Here is a 21,518-nt window from a genome sequence, read left to right on the forward strand (position 1 = left end):
CGTAAACCCGGAGAGTAGGGACCTTGACTGATTCGTGACTTTTCTTCTCCAGCTCCTGGTTTGGTACCCTGCCTGGCGTATACCAATAACTCAACAAACACTTGTGAAATAAATGAATTTCCGATCTATGCATCCTCCCAAGTGTTCCCAAGTCAAATGACAGACCATTTTCCCGGCTTTGGCAAACAATTGTCTTCACAACCTCCCCACCCACCGCTGAGGTCCTGTGCTAGAACTACAGCTCGTGTCGGTTGGGCGGAGAAGACGCAAGCAAGACCACCTGCTGAGCAGAGGCCAGGGAGAGAGGAAACAGTCAAATTCCCCGGGGCTAGAAAAGACTAAAGTTCTCCTAGACTCTCTCCCCCACCTCCGCTTCCCCCCCGCCCAAAGTTTTAGGGTCAGCTCTCAGAGTATGGTGATTGTTCTCTCTGTAGCTTGAACTTCCTTTGGGGGTGTGAGATGTGGGGGACCCCAGTAACCTCAGAATGATGTGGTTGCAGCCAGAAGTGTATTAACCTCCCTGGAGGGTGGGTGTTCAGGCAGGTTTCTCCTCCTCCTGTGACTGGCTTGGATTTGGTGAGGGGCTTGGAGGGGACCCAGAGCCTCAGCTGGAGCTGGGAACAAGTTCTTCACCTTTCACTCCTGGCAGCAGGCAGAGCTCCTGTGTCATCCAACTCAAGGAAAAGTGGGGACCAGCTGGTTGGAGCATGCAGCTGAAACAGGTACAAATACTGCTGATGATCCTGGAAGTTGCCACCAATTAGGGACCCATCCTGGGGTCGTGCTAACCCCATTTGCAGTGAAGTTTCCAGGCTAATGAAGTGCTGCTGCACCTGGGTGTTCCCTGCCCAGAGGTAGCTGTGTGCACAGGGCCCAGAGCTCGGCCCTGAGAGCCATCAGCCCAGCCTTTCAGTTCTGGTACTGGGCAGTGTGCTCACTCCACTGGCTGTGAAGGCCCTTCGACGCTCCCACCCAGAAATGACGACATGGCTAGTGAGGCTGACAGTCTTGCTGTAATTGGGAGAAAATAGGCTGCAGCGCATTTGGCAGACTGAGAGTCACCGGCAGCCAAAGTTGGGGTTGTGCAGGCAGCCGAGGGGCTCACAGCCCCCTGCCTCACACAGTGGAGAGAGGAAGAAGAAAGAGGTCAAATTCTAACCCAGATGGGAAAGTTGGTCCCAGGGGGCAGTTTCACTTCCTCTCCTCACTCTCAGGAAGGTGGGGAAGGGCTTCATCTCCCCTTGCTGCCGGAGTTTCCTTTAGAAGAGGCTGGGGAGTTTCTAAAAATCTCCTACCTAGTGGAGACAACCTCCCCCACCGGCCCCCCAGTTGGCCTCTGCTCCTGTCCAGCCACTTCACAGCAGAGTACAAATCCAGAACCGTGTGTGTTTCGAGGGCCTGAGGGTGGTGAGGGGAGGACAGGGTGGCCAGAGGCAAAGGGTCAGGGGTCAGGGGCAGTGGCCATTCTCAGCAGTTCCAGGAAAACAGGGCCTTTCTCCCAAGCACCCTGCCTAGGCTCAGTGACAGCACTGGCCACCTGCCCTCCCAAAGGGGTTCCAAACCCCCACGGAGTGCCTCAGAGTGGAGAGGGTTCAGGCAAGGAAGACCACAAAGATGATGAAGAAGACAATGAGGATGAGGAAGATTTTGACCATGAGCCACCGGTTCGAAGTGACCGACTGGAAGTACTTGAGGATCTCTGAATGGGCGGCATCAACATCCAGCTGGGCTCCCAGCACGTTCTCGTCGATCCTGGGGATAGGGCCGAAAGGAGAGGAGACAGAAGGACACTGGATTAAAAAGAATGCTGTTGAAGTAGATTTACCAACATGGAAAGACGGTCACGACACGCAGGAGTAAAAAGTATTTACATACAATATGATCCCATTTTTGTGTATATATGCTTGTGTATAGAAAAAGGTCTGGAAGGGTAACAAATAAGTCTTGGCTCTGGTTTGAAGATCAGCTCTGCAACTTATTAGCTTGTGATTCTGAGCCAGTCATTTAACCTCCAGACTCATTTTCTTCAACTGCAAAGGAGGGAAAATGAGCAGAACCCCAACCCTGCATCTCCGGTTGCTGTCGACCTCAAACGAGTGCCCAAAATGTTAGCTATTATAAAGTTTTGCTCGTCAGTATTTACTGATTTTTGTCTAATAAATAATATTGCATTTATAATATGGGAGAAAATGCTCACAGACCGTTATAGTCAGGAAATCCTGATTCTGAGTGAGACGGGAAGAAAAACTTAATGATGTGGACAGGAAGTCAGGAGATAAGAAAAGCCCTACAGGGGAGCATGGGTGGCTCAGTTGTTAAGCATCTGCCTTCGGCTCAGGGCGTGATCCTGGCGTTCTGGGATCGAGCCCCGCATCAGGCTCCTCCGCTAGGAGCCTGCTTCTTCCTCTCCCACTCCCCCTGCTTGTGTTCCCTCTTTTGCTGGCTGTCTCTCTCTGTCAAATAAATAAAATCTTTAAAAAGAAAAGAAAAGCCCTACAATTAGGAGAAAGTCTCTCCAGGCTACAGAGAAGTCCTCAGAGGAAGAGCCATTTCTTGACAAACTTGTGAGGAAAATAAAACATTTCCTGGCCACCCTGCATACGCAATCCTGAAAACCCAATACAAACCATGGCCTTTGCAAAAGGAGGCCCTGGGAGCAGAGACCACGACGAGCTGTTGAGGACAGAAAAGCTGGAGCCTGGTAATTCAGCTGGAACAGGAAAGGAAAGCCTGGGCCAGTGGCTGCAAGCCCCAAGTCCTCAGAAGGTAGTCATGAGGCCTGTGAACTACTCTCTGTCCAAATACAGGAGCCCAGGGGTGCCTGTCTAGCTCAGTCAGAAGAGCATATGGTTCAGGTCATGATCTCTAGGACCTGGGGTCAAGCCCTGGGTCATGTTCCACACTTGGTGGGGTGTCTGCTGAGACTCTTTCTCATGAATAAATAAAAATTTTTAAAGATTTTATTTATTTATTTTAGAGAGATGGCAGGGGCGGAGGTGGGGGAAGGGAGAGAGAGAATCTGAAGCAGACTGCCCGCCGAGTGTAGAGCCCAACGCAGGGTTTGATCTTATAACATGAGACCATGACCTGAGCTGAAACCAAAAGTCCGACGCTTAACCAACTGAGCCACCCAGGTGCGCCAAATAAATAAATCTTAAAAAAAAAAAAAGGGGGCACCTGGGGGGCGCAGTCGTTAGGTGTCTGCCTTCGGCTCAGGGCGTGATCCCGGCGCTCTGGGATCGAGGCCCACATCAGGCTCCTCCGCTATGAGTCTGCTTCTTCCTCTCCCACTCCCCCTGCTTGTGTTCCCTCTCTCGCTGGCTGTCTCTATCTCTGTCAAATAAATAAATAAAATCTTAAAAAAAAAAAAAGGAAAAGCATGTGACTCTTGATCTCGGGGTCATGAGTTCAAGCCCCACGTTAGGTATAGAGATTACTTAAATAAGTAAATAAACTTAAAAAAGATTTCAAATACAGGAGCCTGGACTGTACGTGATTCCCTCTTTGTGTCAGAGTGGCTAACTAAACTATCAGGTTTCCTACCTTTGGGCTGTAAGCTCATTTCTCAGTGTGGGTGCACCTGTCATTTCATATCCAAGAAAGCTCATCTAGGCAATCATGAATGGCTTTGCTTAACAAACACGGATACACAGTAAATGCAGTCTGGCACAGAAAAGATTTTAAATGAGAGTCCATGAATGAGAACTAACGAGAGGGAACTCGGGGGGGGGGGGGGGTTAGGGATCCATGGGACACTCAGAGACAGTAGGGGGAGCAGAAGACAGAAATGGGAGGGGGCAGAAAATGTGGTTTGGAAAGGAGAATGCTGAAGAAAACAGGGAAAAAGCATGGTGAGGAGGATGAAGGAATGTCTTATGGAGAGAGAGCAAAACTACAGAGGGAAGGAGTCAAGCATTAAGAAGCTGGAGGCTCGGGGCGCCTGGGTGGCTCAGCTGGTTAAGCATCTGCCTTTGGCTCAGGTCATGATTTCAGGGTCCTGGGATCGAGCCCACGAATCGGGCTCCCTGCTCAGTGGAGTGTCTGCTTCTCCCTTTCTCTCTCCCTCAGCCTCTCCCCTGCTCGTGCTCGCTCTCTCTCTCAAATAAATAAATTTAAAAAATATATAAAAACTAAAATAAATAAAATCTTAAAAAAAAAAAAAGCAGGAGTCTCAGGGTGCCTAGTGGCACAGTCGGTTAAGTGTCCAACTCCTGACTTTTTTTTTTTTTTTAAAGATTTTATTTATTTATTTGACAGAGACAGAGACAGCCAGTGAGAGAGGGAACATAAGCAGGGGGAGTGGGAGAGGAAGAAGCAGGCTCATAGCAGAGGAGCCTGATGTGGGGCTCGATCCCATAATGCCAGGATCACGCCCTGAGCCGAAGGCAGACGCTTAACCGCTGTGCCACCCAGGCGCCCCCAACTCCTGACTTCTGCTCAGGTCATGATCTCAGGGTCCTGACACTGAGCCCTGAATCGAGCTCCCCACTCAGCTTGGAGTCTGCTTGTCCCTCTCCTCCCTTCTCAGCCCTTCCCCCGCTCCCCTGCAAGCGTGTGTGTGAGCTCGCTCTCTCAAATAAATAAATCTTAAAAAAAAAAAAAAGGAGCTGGAGTTTGAGCGAACAGCAAGGCTACATGACCAGACTGATGGAGAGGCATGAAAACCCAGAGCATGAGAAGGTGAGTGTAAGTTGAATGGAAGATAACAGTAAGCCCATGGACTAGAAAGACTATCTGGCCATGATTAGGCGATCTGGGATTTTAGCTTTTGGAGTATAAGTTTCCCCAAAGCTTCATGATGACTGATAGGAGTTGGGTCATGTTCAGAAGATACGGAAGCTGCTTTTAAGGAGCTCCACGTTCGGACACCTGGGTGGCTCCATCAGTGAAGCGTCTGCTTTCGGCTCAGGGCATGATCCCAAGGTCCTGGGATGAGTCTCGCATCGGGCTCCTTCTCCAGAAAGCCTGCTTCTCCCTCTGCCTCAGCTCCCTCTGCTTGTGCTCGGTATCTCTCTTTCTCTCTCAAATAAACAAATAAAATCTTAAAAAAAACAAAGGAGCTCCACATGGCCGGGTTTAGGAAACCTGACTGTAATGAAACACAATGATGGTAATGGATTACAGTACACCGGATACAAAAAAGAAATCTATTATTCCTAGTAACGTTTAAAGAGAGAAGGCTCCTGCTTTACAGAAGGATGCCAGCTACTGAAGGGATGAATCAGAAAACGACCACTTGGCCACACACAAAGTCAAGAGTGAATCAGGCAAGGACCATCACGGGTCCAAGGAGCTGGACGTTCACATGGACTCAAAGCGTCACTCCACAGATGACTTAAACAAGTGACCAAACCTGGCATTGCCAATAAAGGGATCACCTCATCAAGCGCCTACTGATAACAATCACCTTTGCAGCTAGCCAAGAATCTATAACCTAGATCTGATCATGAGGAAACACTGGACAAACACACATGCAGGACTTTCTACAAGAGGCACTGGCCTCTTCGAAGAACAGTCAATGTCATGAGAAGCAAAACAGAAGGCAGACTAAAGAGACATATCAAATGCCACGTGCGACTACTGCCTGGGTCTTAAATTCAAGAAAAAAAAGCTAAAAGCAATTTTTTTGTAGAACAGCTGGGGAAATATCAATATGGACTAAGCACGGGGTAGTGACAGAGAACTGTGCATTTTCTTAGGTATGATAATGGCATCGTGGCTGTTCAGGAGAATACCAATTCTGGGCAGGTGTGTGCTGAAGTCTAAAAATGTCATGATCTTTGCATTTTCAAATGATTCAGAGAAAAAAAAGAGGGAAAGCAAATGTGAGAAAATATTAAGGGGGTGAATGTGGGTGAAAGGAACATAGGTGTTCATTTGTACGATCCTCCCAACTTTTCTAGTTAGAAATTTTATAATTTACAAATTGGAGTGCAAAGGGAAATGATGGAGTAACAGATCAGCAGTTTTCATATCTTAGAAAAAATAAGGATCACCTGTTGAGCATCCCCAAAATGCAAATTCTCATGTCTCATATTCAGAAAGTCTAGGATGGGGCCCAGGAATTTACATACTGAAGAACTTTGGACTAAATTAGTGGTTTCTTTTTTTTTTTTTTTTAAGATTTTATTTATTTATTTGACAGAGAGAGAGAGACAGCCAGCGAGAGAGGGAACATAAGCAGGGGGAGTGGGAGAGGAAGAAGCAGGCTCCCAGCGGAGGAGCCTGATGTGGGGCTCGATCCCAGGACTCTGGGATCATGCCCTGAGCCGAAGGCAGACGCTTAACGACTGAGCCACCCAGGCGCCCCTCAAATAAATAAAATCTTTAAAAAATAAATAAATACAATAAATAAATAAATAATCTCATCCTTTCAAAATCTCAACTTCTTGTACATATAGTTGCCCATAATTTTTCTCTCTTTTGTTATTTCCCTTTTGTGTTTCAATCCCCTATAAAATTGCTTCTGAGCCATTCAACTGCAGGTGCTGCACTGGTCCAGTTAATCCCAGCCCTGCCACCCCCTGAACACCCTGGAGCCTTACCTCACACTTCCTTTTTCAGGGGCACTAAGAAACCACCACTCCTTTCTTCCTAAAATCCCCATTGCCTCAGCTTCTAAGGACACATTTCTAACTGCTTTCTTTTCTCGTCTTCCTTAGCCGTCCTCCTCAGCCTCCTGGACATCCTCCGTTCTCCCCCTATTCCTGGATCCGTGGGGATCTGTCCTGTCCTTTCTCTCACTTTACCAACTGTCTTGGGGTGGTCTCGTCTAGGTCCACGGTTTCACCAGGAGGCCGCTGACTCCCTCAAGTCCTTATCTCTCGCCCAGCTGAGATATCTCTAGCCTCTCTGCTGAGCCTCAGATCACACATCAAATGCCACTTGGAGGTCCCACTGAGTCTGGCAGTCGGCATGTCCAGCACAAAGCTCACTCCCCTCACCCAGCATCCATGTACTTCTCCCTGTGTTCTCTCCCTGAGAACGAGTGGCTTGCTGCAGCACACAGGTCCTTTGTGATCTGGCCCTGCCTCTCCAGCTTCCTCCCTCACCACTCCCCCTGCCACATGCAATAATTCTGCATTCCTGGAAACCACCCAAGCCCTTTTTCATTTCTGAGCTGTTTCTCCCCCCCACGTGGAATGGCCTTTCCTTTCCCTTTCTTTGGCTGGCAGTCCTCCTCAGGACTTAGGTTGGTATCTTTTATTTCCAGGAGAGGTACCGAGTCTGAGTTCCCTTACCTCCTTCTCTTCCTGCCCTTACCATACTGAACTGTAAGCGTCAGTGTATGTCTCTCCTACTAGACATGAGCTCCACAAGGACCGGAATGGTCTTTCACCTTCCTATAACCAGATCCAGCAGGATACCTCACAGCAGCAACAAGTGTTTGCTAAACCAATGAACAAATGAATACTAACACTGAAAGATACTTCAGACACTCTTTCAAGGAAGACTAGAATGTAAAGTTGCATGCAAATGCATATAATGTTAACTATTTTTTTCTTAAGATTTTGTTTATTTGAGAGCGAGCAAGAGCGAGAGAGATCCCAGAGGGAGAGGAAGAGGGAGAAGCAGACTCACTGCTGAGCAGGGAGCTTGATACGGGGCTCGATCCCAGGACCCTGAGATCATGACCCGAACTGAAGGCAGACGCTTCACCAACTGAGCCGCCCAGGCGCCCCTAATGTTAACTATTTAGAACACACATGCAATAGAGAAAGAACCTAAATACCTTTTTTCATTTTTAAAATTTTATATTATGCAACATACTTACAAAGATAGAAAATAATGTACCAGATTTCTCATGGACTCAGCACTAAAACAGATGTTAACATTTTGTCATACTAGCTTAAGACTTCACCTTTCTAACAGAATAAGAAGAAAAGGATTCACAGACAGCCAGAGCCCTAACCAGAACCTTTTTTTTTTTTTTTAAAGATTTTATTTATTCGACAGAGATAGAGACAGCCAGCGAGAGAGGGAACACAAGCAGGGGGAGTGGGAGAGGAAGAAGCAGGCTCATAGCGGAAGAGCCTGATGTGGGGCTCGATCCCAGAACGCCGGGATCACGCCCTGAGCCGAAGGCAGACGCTTAACCGCTGTGCCACCCAGGCGCCCCCCCCAACCAGAACCTTTGTCCACTCACTCCCTCCCCATCCGAAGGGCGCATCATTCCCACACGTAGTTTTGCACATTCACTACATATGTGTATTCATAAACTGTATACACCATCGCTATGTCTTAATATCTGCACGAATCTTACCATATTCTGCATCTCTTTCTGCAACTTGTTTTTTATTAAAATTATGTTAAAAATTATCCCTGTTTACCTTTTGTAATTCTGTTTCCCGAATCTGTAATAATATTCTAACATCGAAAACACATCACAGCCTGAGGAGCTACACTGTTTATGGAACAACCCAGTAAGGAATTCCCTAGGTCTCAGTTGAGCCAGGTAAGAATTAATCTTTTTTTTTTTTTAAAGATTTTATTTATTTATTTGACAGAGATAGACACAGCCAGTGAGAGAGGGAACACAAGCAGGGGGAGTGGGAGAGGAAGAAGCAGGCTCATAGCGGAGGAGCCTGATGGGGGGCTCGATCCCGTAATGCCGGGATCATGCCCTGAGCTGAAGGCAGACGCTTAACCGCTGTGCCACCCAGGCGCCCCAAGAATTAGTCTTTTGAAGTCTCTTGATTCCAGGACCAAGATGGCTAGACTCATAGCACCTTATAAATGGCTGGTTCCATCGTCGATGAATAAATAAACAAACAAACATCCTGTTAACTAGTGGTTCTCCAACTTGGATGCTTATGAGAGCCCACAATGAGCTTATACAAAATGGAAATTTCCTGGAGGTCCAGTCCACTCACATCTGTGGAATCAGAATCTCCCAAGTGTGAGGCCACGGGCCTATTTTCTTTACCTTGCCCAATTAAGTAGGTGAGGCTGCTTAATGGGCTGGTACTGGGAAACCTGCTTTATGCAAACGCAGGTGTTCACCCAGTCTCACATGATCAATACCTAGGGTGAAAGCACTCTGCTAGGCACTGTGGGAAATAAAGATCAACCAAGATCAGACCTTGCTCAAAGGCCTAAGAGCAAGTGGGCAGGAACATGCAGCCCTGTGGATTCCTCCCCCTCCCACATCTTCTCCCCGCCCCCCCGCCGTCCCGCTACTGGCCCTCCCTCTTACCGAACTGAGAACACTTAAACAGGCTGAGGAATTGGGCACAGTCTGAGTAAAATGGCCAAATGTTTCCTCAACTTTATGAAAGACATAAATGTACAGATTCAAGAAAGCTTAGAGAACCCCAAGAAAGAGAAGTTCAAAGAAAATGACATCTGGAGACATAATAATTAAACTGCTGAAGACCAAAGACAAAAAACAAACAACCCCCCCCCAAAAAACAAAAACAACTGAAAAGCAGCCAGAGAAAAACACATCACATACACAGTTAAAGTTACCACCGCCTTCTCATTAAGAATGAAAAAGATCAAAAGACAGTAGAGTGATAAATTTAAAGTGTCTAAAGAGTAAAACTGTAAACCCAGAATTCTATATCCAGGGAAAACATCCTTCAAGAATGAAGGTGGGGAGGCGCCTGGGTGGCTCAGTTGTTAAGCGTCTGCCTTCGGCTCAGAGCGTGATCCCAGCGTTCTGGGATCGAGCCCCACATCAGGCTCCTCCACTATGAGCCTGCTTCTTCCTCTCCCACTCCCCCTGCTGTGTTCCCTCTCTCGCTGGCTGTCTCTCTCTCTCTCTCAAATAAATAAATAAAATCTTAAAAAAAAAAAAAAAAAAAAAAAGAATGAAGGTGGGGGTGCCTGCCTGGCTCAGTCGGTAGAATGCGCAACTCTTGATCTAGGGGTTTTGAGTTCAGGCCCCATGTTGGGTGTAGAGCCTACTTAAAAAAATAAGGGTGGGGATGCAGCTGGGTGGCTCAGTTGGTTCAGCGTCTGCCTTCGGCTCAGGTCATGATCTCAGGGTCCTGGGACTGAGCCCCGTGTTAGGCTCCCAGCTTAGCAGGGAGTCTGCTTTCCCTCTCCCTCTGCCCCCCTCCACCACTTGTGCTCTCTCTCTCTCTCAAGTAAATAAAATTTTAAACACACACACACACACACACAGAACAAAAAAGAGAAAGAGAGAATGAAAGTGAAATAAAGAAAAGTTCAGAGAAAAGAAAGTAAAACAGCAGATCCGGGGCACCTGGCCGGCTCAGCTGGATAAACGGCTGACTCCTAATTTTGGCTCAGGTCATGCTCTCCGGGGTCATGGGATCGAGTCCCATGTCAGGTTCTGCACTCAGTAGGGAGTCTGCTTCTTTCCTTTCCCTCTGCCCCCACACCCGCTCTGGAGCACCCCCCCACTGGCGGAAATAAGAAAATCTTAAAAAACAAACAAAGAGCAGATCTGCACTACAAAAAATGCTACAGAAAGTTCTTCAGGTTAAAGACAGAAGGGATACCAGATGGAAACTGGCTATCCAGGACAGAACGGAGCGCCCCGGAGATGGTAAACACAGAGACTCTTAACCTCTTAACCATAGAGGACAAACTGAGGATTGCTGGAGGGGAAGTGGGCATGGGATGGGCTGGATGATGGGTATTAAGGAGGGCACTTGTGATGAGCACTGGGTGTAAGTGATGAATCACTGAATTCTACTCCTGAAACAAACATTGCACTATATGTTAACTATCAATATGTTTTAAATAAAAATTTGGAAGGAAAAAAAGGGAAATGGTAAACATAGAAGTAAACATGAAAAATAATTTTTCCTCTTAATTTCTATAAAACAAGAACTATAATACTGGATTATGGGATTTTAAAGGTATGTAGGTGGCAAGAGATAGGACAACGAGAGCATAAAGGCTGGATGACAGAGTTGCACAGTTCTTACATTTTATTATTTTTTGAGAGAAAAAGAGTGCGTGCACGCAAGGGGGGGGGCAGAAAGAGGGGGAGACAGAGAATCTCAAGCAGGCTCCACGCTCAGCGCGGAGCCTGACACAGGGCTCGATCTCATGACCCTGACATCATGACCTGAACTGAAATCAAGAGTCAGACACCCAACTGACTGAGCCACCCAGGCACCCCTAAAGTTCTTGCATTTTATATGAAGAAAGCTGTGGGAGCCAATGATGCATGTTGTAATCCCTAGAACAGCCATTAAAAAAAAAAAAGGCAATGACACATAGCTAAAATACCAACAAAAAATTTTTTGATGGAATTTTGAAAAAAATTTCAGTTGTTCAAAAGAAGATACGGAAGAGGAACAAAGAAACAAAAAAAGGAAAAAGAGAAAGCAAATAGTAAAATGGTAAGCCTAAATCCAACCTTATCAAAAAGTACACTAATTTTATGGACTCACAGAAGACCCTGAAGAGCCAGAGCAATCTTGAGAAAGGACAAAGCTGGAGGCATCACACTCCGATTTCAAACTACACTACAAAACTATAGTCTTCAAAACAGCATGATGCTGGCACAAATACAGACATATACATCAATGGAACAGGAGAGAGAGCCTAGACATAAATCCATGCATATATGATCAATTAATCTACAACAAAGGAGGCAAGAATATAAATGGGGGGGTGCCTGGATGGCACAGCGGTTAAGCGTCTGCCTTCGGCTCAGGGCGTGATCCCAGCGTTATGGGATCGAGCCCCACATCAGGCTCCTCCGCTATGAGCCTGCTTCTTCCTCTCCCACTCTCCCTGCTTGTGTTCCCTCTCTCGCTGGCTGTCTCTATTGCTGTAGAATAAATAAATAAAATCTTAAAAAAAAAAAAAGAATATAAATGGGGAAGACAGTCTTGTCAACCAACGGTGTTGGGAAAACCTGACGACTACATGTAGGGAATGAAACTGGGCTGCTTTCTTTCACCACACACAAAAATTAACTCACAATGGATGAAAGACTTGATGTAAGACCTGAAACCATAAAAATTCTAGAAGAGAACACAGATGGCAAGCTCCTTGACATCACTTAGCAATATTTTTTGGACCTGCCTCCACAGGCAAGGGCAACAAAAGCAAAAGTAACAAACGGCAGGTACATCAAACTACAAAGCTTTTGCACAGAGAAGAAAACTACCACCAACGTTCTCTCCTACTGAAAAGGAGAAAAGTTTGCACATCATTTACCTGATAAGGGGCGAATATCCAAAACATACCAAAACCTCATAGAACCCAACAGCAGATAAATAAACAAATAGACACTCCAATTAAAAAATGGGCAGAAGGTCTGAATAGACCATCTTTCCAAAGAAGACATCCACATGGCCAAGGAGCACACGAAAAGATACTCAACACCACTCCTTATCAGGGAAATACAAGTCGAAACTACAATGAGGGACACCTGGCTGGCTCAGATGGTTAAGCGTCTGCTTTTGGCTTAGGTCATGGTCTCGGGGTCCTGGGATCGAGCCCCGTGTCAGGCTCCCTGCTCAGTGGGGAGCCTGCTTCTCCCTCTGCCTCTGCTGCTCCCCCTGCTTGTGCTCTCTCTCTGTCAAATAAATAAATAAAACCTCAAAAAAAAAAAAAAGTTGACTTACTTATTAAAAAAAAACTACAATGAAATATCACCTCATACCTGTCAGAATGGTGAGCATCAGAAAGAAAGAAAGAAAGAAAGAAAGAAAGAAAGAAAGAAAGAAAGAAAGAAAGACAGACAGACAGACAGACAGGGGCGCCTGGGTGGCACAGCGGTTAAGCGCCTGCCTTCGGCTCAGGGCGTGATCCTGGAGTTATGGGATCGAGCCCCACATCAGGCTCTTCCGCTATGAGCCTGCTTCTTCCTCTCCCACTCCCCCTGCTTGTGTTCCCTCTCTCGCTGGCTGTCTCTATCTCTGTCGAATAAATAAATAAAATTAAAAAAAAAAAAAAAAAGAAACACAGACAGACAAACAGGTGCTGGTGAGGATGTGGAGAAAAGGAACCTCCATGTACTGTTAGTGGGAATGCAAATTGATACAGTGACTCTGGGACACAGTATGGAGGTCCCTCAAACAATTAAAAATAGAACTACCACATGATCCAGTAATTCCACCGCTGGGCATTTATCCAAAGAAAAGGAAAGCACTAACTCAGAAAGGTATCTGCACCCCTAGGTTCACTGCAGCATTATCTACAATAGCCAAAATATGGAAGAAGCGTAGGAGCCCATGGACAGGAACTACTCAGTCCCTCTCTCTTAACATGTCATCCCACCGTAATTTTCCGCAGACCTTATCACTACCTAAAAATTTCTTGCCAACCCTTTTGTACAGCTGTGCTCACCCACCCCCCTGAATTCCACAACTACACTGGAGAGACTTCACTGTTCTACTCCTTGCTGTATCCCCAGCACCCAGAACAGCGCCTGAGAAGGAACAGGTGCTCCAGAAACACTTGTTGAATGGATCCTGTGGGTAGGCCAGATTCACTCTACTCTTCCAAAGGGCAGCATGCTGCCCCCAGGGACCTTTAGGATGCCACCCGACAGGGAAGAGGAGGCTCTTCTGTCTGGGGTAAAAGAGAATCTCACCTCTGAATGGTTTCTTCCTGCTCCTTAACCATGTGTGCCAACTGCTGAAAGATGGAGCCCAGCTCGACAATTGTGGACTCGATGTTCTGCATAGTGTCTGCCCGGCTCTGGATGTAGGAATCCTTCAGAGGAGAGAGCGAGCCTGTGAACACTAGGAGCTTCCTCAAGGGAGGGCCTGCCTCTTTAGGACCCTCCCAGCTTGTCACTCTACTCAAGGCACATTTCGAACTCTTGCTAGCACCCCACCGGGGCGGGGGACAGAGGAGCATATCTTCCCCAGTTCAGAGCCCAGGTACCTGCTCGTTAATGAGCTGCAGCTGCTGGCTGGTCCGAGAATCCATCATGTCAATGGCCACATCCCCAGAGGCACGAGATTCTGCCCCCAAAACCACAGCACTGCCCCCTGGGGAAAGAAAGAAAAGGCACTTCTTAGTGCTTGAAAGCAGGTTCAAAGCCCACATGCTCTGGGTTTGAATCCCAGCTCTGGCACTTACTAGCCTTGTGATCCTGGACAAGTCATTTAACCTCTCTGGGCCTCAGTTTCCTCCCCTTTAAATAGAGCATAATAATACTGGCTTTCTCAGAGGCTGGTGGTGAAAATTAAATGAGAGAATGTGAACCAATAATAAAAATATTAGAAACAGTCATTCTACTGCACATGACCGAATTCAGCCCCGACAGTGAGAATGTGGAAGAGAGTAAGTGTGGATCATAAATGCCAGCAATGCGGTCTGACCTCTGAGAGAGAAATCCTGGCATCTCCCTTGCCTGTCCATTCTCCTACATAAGCCCTGCCCTCACAGGGTTAGAGGATGCCACCACAGCCAGAGTAACCGAGTCTTACCCCTCAGGGCTCCCCACATTGCTGGGGACTTACCCAGGTGGTTGGGGGCCAGGGGCAGGGCTGACACAGGGGCCCGGGAGAACTGGTCCCGCCGGTTCCTCTGCTGCTTCAGGTTCTGGGGTTGGGGAAGAAATGCAAAGGTCCTGAGGCCTCTGGGAAGCAGACATGTTAGAGAGACAGACCCTCCTGTCGGCCTATGATGCTCTTACCCTTGTTCCCTCCCCATTTCCCCCTTGGGCCCTTATCCCAATTCCTAACCCTCCTAGAGTGATTCTTCTTACCTCTGTCCTCACTTCTAAAACTGATTTGAAGTCATTGGACATCGAGGCCAATTTCGACTAGAAGAAAAGGAGAGAGAGTTGGCTAAAGACAATACGTTTCTCCCTTCTGCCTCCCCCTCACTGACCCCAGGTCCCACCTGCAGGGAGACCACAATGGTGTTGGAATGGGTTTGCAGGTGCCGGCCGCTCTGGCTGCCCTTGGCCCTCACGAAATCCTGAAGCTGGGCAATTTGTTTGTTGAGGCTATTGATGTCCTAGGGAGAGCCAACAGAAAAACTATTAACGAGGGGGTCCTCGGCTGATGTCTCTCCCACATGGACAGCTCTGGCAGGGAGGACAGGGTGAAAGTTATGAGCAGGGGTGAGGGTATTTCAAAGTCAGACCAGAAGGGCCTGCTGGAATGTTCCAAGCTCTGGACTTTGCCCTGGCTCAGTCCGTGGGGAGTAGAGCCAGAAGAGGCGAAATCTGGTCTCATCCATTTCTAAGTAAGAGACTTGTTTACCTCCCTCACTCTACAACTCAACTGCACCCTGTGAGGCCAGGCACATGGCCACAGAACTACTTGGAAGGCCAAAATCTCACACCCAGAGCATGCTGACCAGCAAAGCACCTGTACAGCAGTCAGGAGAAGGGAAGAGTCAAAGTCTCCGTGGTTTCCCAGAAGCATCAACAAAGTGCCTCTTACACAGAACTCCCTTCAAAAATCATTATTGCAAAAGAATAAAAGTTGTGACTTGTCCAAGGGCACACAGGATGAGGTAAAGTAGCACAGCCAGGCTTTCTACACCAGACCAAGGCGTCCCCTGCTTCCCGATCTGGCTTGCCATGGGCCCCAGAAGACAAGAGACACAAAGAAGGTGGCCAGGGAATGGCAGAGAACGTTTGCCCAGGGGATGGGGAGAAGAGGTCCGGAAAAGTACGTTCAAGGAACAGGCTGAAGACAAACTCGATCAGGCAACTTTTAGAATTCCAATAGTCCCCCCAGTTAGCATTTCAGCCACAACCACTGGAGACCCATGGATGATACCCACCGCTGACTGGTCTGTCCCTTTGGAGCGGACGCAGCCTCTTTAGAGCCCCATGTCCAAAACTGCATTCCACGGTTTCTCCCCATAAAATCTCCCCCAGAGCTCTAGCTTAGAAAACGGTACCACTTCCCACCGAGGCGCCCAAGCTAGAAGCTTCTAAGTCACACACTCATACCTCCTAAACCACCTCTGTGCCACAACACAACCGCACTCTACGGATCGCTTACCACGCACCGAGCGCCATGGATTTGTCTACTGTGTGCCACACGGCACGCCAAGCAGCTTACAACTTTCTTTGTCCTTACACTTAACACAGAAGACAACTCCTAATACCCCGCCAAAAGCTGATGCCCCTTCTCCCTCCTTTTCCAGTTTGGTAAGTGCCACCACCAGTCACCAGCTGCTCAGACCCGACACTGGAAAGCCACCCTCAATTCCTCTCTTTCCCCTTAATCCACATGGAGACTAGTAGGAGTCCACAGAGAACCCAGCCGATTCCAACAAATGCTCTGAACTAGGCTGCTCACCTCCTTCTCTACTCAACCTACCCTAGACCGTATTGTCACCTTCTCTCAACATTCGCCAGGAGCCTTCTAAAGGACCTTCCTCTTACAGCCTGCCCGCGACAATCCGCTCTCGGCACAGCAACCACAGAGCAAGCTTTTGAACCGGAAACGGAGCACGTCTGCTTAAAATCTTCCAAGAGCTTCCCACTGTATTTAGAACACGAGCCAGATTCCTTACCTGGCTCACGCAGACTCTCTAGGGTCTGGCCCTGCCCCTTTCCTGACCCCGTCCCCTCCCGGTCTCCTCACTGGCTATGCCGCAACCACACTGTCCTCCTTCGTGTTTATCAAATGCACTCAGGTGGCCCACCCTTCAGAGGCTTTCCATTTGTTATTCTCACTTGCTGGAAAGCCCTCCCACCAGATCTTTGGATGACTGGCTTTTTCTTCACCATTCAGGTCTCACAGGCTATCCTGGATCACCCCCATCTACAGTAAGTCCCTACCCTGAGGAACTCACTTCCCTTGTTTAATAGATTTACCACCCTGAAATTGTTTTTTCTATCTACTTGTCTAGTGTCTGTTCACCCATTCAGATAGGAAATTCCCGGGGTGGCTGGGTGGCTCAGTCGGTTGAGCGACCGACTCTTGATTTTGGCTCAGGTCATGATCTCAGGGTCGGGACTGAGTCCTGCATCAGGCTCCACGATGAGCATGCAGCCTGCTTGAGATTCTCTCTTTCCCTCTCTCTCTCTGCCCCTCCGCTCCCTCTTGCTCTTAAAAAAAAAAAAAAAAAAAAAGTAAATAAATAACAATTAAAAAAAAGAAGAAGAAAGAGGGGCGCCTGGGTGGCACAGAGGTTAAGCGTCTGCCTTCGGCTCAGGGCATGATCCCGGCGTTATGGGATCGAGCCCCACATCAGGCTCCTCCGCTATGAGCCTGCTTCTTCCTCTCCCACTCCCCCTGCTTGTGTTCCCTCTCTCACTGGCTGTCTCTATCTCTGTCAAATAAATAAATAAAATCTTTAAAAAAAAAAAAAAGAAGAAGAAGAAAGAAAGAAAGGAAATTAACCAGGGCAGGTACCACATCTGTCTTGTTCGGTGCTGGATCCCCCAGAACCAGGCAGCTGTAAGTCACTCGATAATATGACTCTGAAGCTCAGAGTAGTTAGGCGGCTTACCCAATGTTACACCACAGTCGGTGGACTTGGGATTTGAACTCGTCTGTCTGAATCCAGGCAGTGGTTCTTCAAAGCCTACACAACAGCGTCCAGCAGTTCATGGTATCCTCTCTCTTCCACCCCGCACGGCACCTCCTGAACATGTCTGCCCTGGCCTCTGCCACAGTCACCTTCATGCTGGACAGCAGCAGAGCCTCCTCCCTAGCCTCTCTGCCCATCCATGCTCCAGGCTGGTTTTTCCCCCATGGGTCATTCAATTTCATATTTTATTCTCATGACATTGTGCTGGGAAAGGAAAGAATCACAACTGTACAGATCGTGCTATACGGGGGTGGGGGGTGTCTTTCAGACAGACTTAGAATCCAGATTCTTATCATCCTTGCAGCCAATGGCATTCAGTGATTCCATGCTCCTTACCCAGGCCCACAATGATCTTTACAACCAGCCACCAATCTATCTTCCCAGCCTCATCTCCTGCCGTCCAGTCATCCAATCAACAAATAATGAGTAGCTCCCCTACACCAGACATTATTACAGACATTTGGGATATATCGGTGAACAACCAGAAAGAAAAAAAAAATCTCTGCTCTTGTGGCACTCACATTTTTTTTCTTTGTTTGGGGGTGGGGGCATGAGGTAGATGGGTCGTAACAAAACCAATAAACATAAGTAAGTCAATGACAGAGAATGTTAAAAAGTATCAAGTGTGTAACAAGAAAATAGAGCAAGGTAAGGGAGATCACAGTTCCAAGCACTGAAGTACTAAAGTTCTAAAGAGTACGTTCAGGGTGGGCCTCCCTGAGCAAATAACATCTGAACAAAGACTTCAGCTTTCTCTTTTATAAGCAGGGCCACTGCACACACTGTTTCTTCTGTCTGGAATGTTCTTCCACTGCGTCTATGCAAGCCTTGAAACCAGTTCAGATTTCACTCCCCCTATAAAATCTGCCCCAGTGTCCTCAAACAGTCTCATTCATCTTTTTGTAAGGTCGAGACAACCTGCCTTCTCCTCACTGTGAGTATGAGTTTGTGGGACCGGACACCTCTTGTAGACAGTAAGCCCCAAAGGCGGGAAACCCTGCCTCAAGTTTGTGAGGCAAGTGCCCAGCAGTACTTTGAACACAGTTGATGACCGATATGTGTCCACTGACTCAACGGATGAGCAAGACGTCTGGGGCTGGGTCTAGAAACTTGCTCTGGACTTCCATGGCAATGGGAACTCATCAAAGCGATCTGACAGGAATGCTAGCAGCTCACCTGTTTGATGATGTAAGTGAGCTCTTCGATTTCCACTGCTTTATCATCGAAGAGGGACTTGCGCTTTGCCACTGCAGAGACAAATGAGGCCACGACGGGGGAGGTCAAAGACAAGGCTCAGGGAGTACGGTTCCTCAGCCCTCTCTGGTGCACTGCCCCATCTCTGAAAGACCCCAAGAACACTCACAGATTGTCAGCTTCTCCAGCTTGGCAAATGTGTTGCTGAGGTCTTTCCCAATGCGCCTGGAAACGAGCATTAGTGAGGGCACCACGGGGAAGGGGCAGGACAGGGCCTAGTCCCACTTTAGCTCCAGCACAACCGATGCGGCCCTCCCTTACAGCCAAGGCCACCCGAGGCAAGCCTACTGCTCCCCAGACACTGCGGCACCCCACTACTAACTTCTCTCAACTTACTTGGCCATGAGAGTAAATTCACTACGCTGCCGGACAGCACGCAGAGCCGGCTTGTTGGTCTGGATTCCATTCTGAAATGCAACATCAAGAGGTGACACTTTAGTTTCCCCTCCCCATTTCCAGCTCTCACTGTTCCTCAGATATCCACTAAATTCTCCCTAGTACCTCCACCAGATGGTCTAATTTTATCAGTAGTTGTCATTTAGAGCTCAGATTTGAACACGGGTAGCCGGGGTTCAAATCTTGACTCCATCACTTATTAGCTGGGAGGTTTGGGGCAAGTGACTTAAACCATTCTGACTCTCTGTTTCTTCTTGCATAAAAAGAAGACAATCCACACACCTCCTATTGTTGTTGCTAAAATTAAACAACATAAGAGCCATAAAGTATTTTAGTTAGATGCTTCAAACACTGTAAGCACTAAATAAATGATAGACACTATTACCATTTTATTCCTCCAATCTGGAAATAAAAGAGGATAACTGGAAAGCTCTTGGAGACCATACAAAAAAGCAGATGTTAAGAGCTGAGCAGTAAAAATATTTAAAATTACAGTCACTCAGGTCTCACTTTGATTCAGGATGTCTGGACTGAAACAAGGGAATCTAATTTGTAAAAAAGCACTCCAAAGTAATTTTGATAAAAACTACTTATCAAAAAAACTGCTTTCATTTTATAGATATAAAAACTGAGACCCGGGGGGCACCTGGGTGGCTCAGTTGGTTAAGCCTCTGACTCTTGATCTCAGTTCAGGTCTTGATCTCAGGGTCATGAGTTCAAGCCCCGCACTGGGGCCCACACTGGACATGGAGCCTACTTTAAAACAAAAACAAAAATGCTCCCACACCTCCCAAGAAAAACCGTAAGCCCAACTAGACTAACTTCCCTGTAGCCACAGAGCAAACTTTGGAAGGACTATTCCGGAACTAGAATTCAAAGTGCCTGTCTCTCAGCTAAAGGCTCTTTCTAGAACCTGTTCCTTATCCGAACCAAATATACTGCAGCCACCATTCATCCTGAGATATCCCTTCGAAAAGTAGCAACCCTACCCTCTGGGGGGAATTTCTCACAAAACAGTCTAGGTCCTTGCCCCTAGGTAGCTGACCCACCCACCCCTTTTCTGTTTCTTAGTAGATCCTACAGCCCCGTCCAAGCCAGATCAGTTCTCCATCAGGTCACCCTTCAAATTATGTCAATCAACAGTGCTGGAGCACATCCTCTCCCAGACTTCGGTAAAGCTCACTCCTGCCTTTCCCACTCCTGGTCCTTACCTGACGGCTCTGCAGGGACTTGCAGGCAGACAGGAACTCCTGGGTCCGATCCCGGCAGGACATGGTGTTGGGAGGGGGAGGGACCAGGGCCACTGGGGGGGGCAGAGGGGCGATGTCGCTGCTGCTACTGCCAGCAGTTGCAGGGGAGAGGACCTGTGTCTTTGAGAGACCCAGGTAGACACCCTGATCCGTGTTCTTAGATCCGTAGCGTTTCCGCGGGATCATTGAGACGCATAACCTCGGACTGTTGTGGAGGGGAGAGTGTCATTCCCCAAGCAGCCTCCTTCCCCACAAATGCCCCCCCCGCCCCAAACACACACCAGTGAATCCTCGGGCCCCCTCTGCACTTGGCACTGACTTTCGCGCCCAAAACCACACGCAGGTCTTGGGGTCGGCCCACCGCGGGGAGGGCCCCGCTCTCCGGCCCAATCGGTCCCGCTCCTCAGACTCTAGCAACTTGGCTCCGGCGGCCAGAGGGGGCCTTGAAGCAGGGACAGGGCCAGAGGCAGGTCCCGTGGCCCCGAGGCGCCAGCCCGGCCTGTGCAACTGCCTCAGGCCCTAACCGGTCCCTCTCGTATCCGCGGATCCCTTCGACTCCTGAGGGAAAAACGGTGACGGACCTCCTGAGGGGAACACACTTCGGTGGGCGGAGGGGGGGGAAAAAAATCTCTGGGTGTTTATTTGAAACAGGAAGTCCCACCCCCACCCAAGTCCCGCCTTCTGGAGGACTGCAACCACTGATTAGGTAAAACCGACGTCTTTCTCAACAGGGGCTTTCCTGATTGGACGACGAAGTATTCTCTCACCCCGAGCCGGGCCGGCAGGACTTGCCCGCTCGCCCCGGGTTCCCTTCCCCCTTCCCGTCGCCGCCCCCGGAAAGCCGCTGCCCGGAGTGGACGCGGTGGCCAGACCCCTCCTAGAACGAGTCCTACCTCCTCTCTGCCGCCTGTCGCCGCCACCACTGCCACAGTCTCCCGGGTGGTCACCTCCTCCTCCCCGAGCGCTGTAGCCGCCGAAATCCGACCAAAGACTAGAAGCCGCCACGTCACCCACACGTAACCCCACCCCCGGTGACGAGAGGGCGGTGCCACGCCTTTTAGAGCATAGCGACCCAAGAGACACGCCCCCCCACCCAAACGCCAGAGCGATTCCGTCTTCCCATTGGCTAGGCCGCCCGCGACCCCGCCCCCGAGGTACTAGAGCTGGGGC

General features: G+C 48.5%; 1 protein-coding gene across 2 annotated transcripts; it reads right to left on the reverse strand.

Moving 5' to 3' along the window:
* Positions 1–994: 994 nt before the first annotated feature.
* Positions 995–21,383, reverse strand: STX5 (syntaxin 5). 2 transcript variants are annotated; one of them, XM_045793739.2, is made up of 11 exons: positions 21,242–21,383; positions 20,310–20,401; positions 19,039–19,109; positions 18,812–18,867; positions 18,625–18,695; positions 14,791–14,907; positions 14,654–14,710; positions 14,406–14,487; positions 13,825–13,931; positions 13,529–13,650; positions 995–1,752 (listed from the first exon to the last, which is right to left on the reverse strand). In XM_045793739.2, exons 2-11 carry the CDS (start codon positions 20,370–20,372, stop codon positions 1,593–1,595), a joined length of 906 nt encoding a protein of 301 aa, XP_045649695.1. In that variant the 5' UTR covers positions 20,373–20,401; positions 21,242–21,383; the 3' UTR covers positions 995–1,592. The 2 variants fall into 2 exon arrangements, with proteins under 2 accessions (XP_045649695.1, XP_045649693.1); XM_045793737.2 differs by having other exon boundaries at positions 20,310–20,553.
* Between the last annotated feature and the right edge of the window lie 135 nt (positions 21,384–21,518).

This window comes from Ursus americanus, chromosome 24 (genome assembly GCF_024610735.1).
Source record: "Ursus americanus isolate L20-20 chromosome 24, mUrsAme1.1.p, whole genome shotgun sequence".
Lineage (NCBI taxonomy): Eukaryota > Metazoa > Chordata > Mammalia > Carnivora > Ursidae > Ursus > Ursus americanus.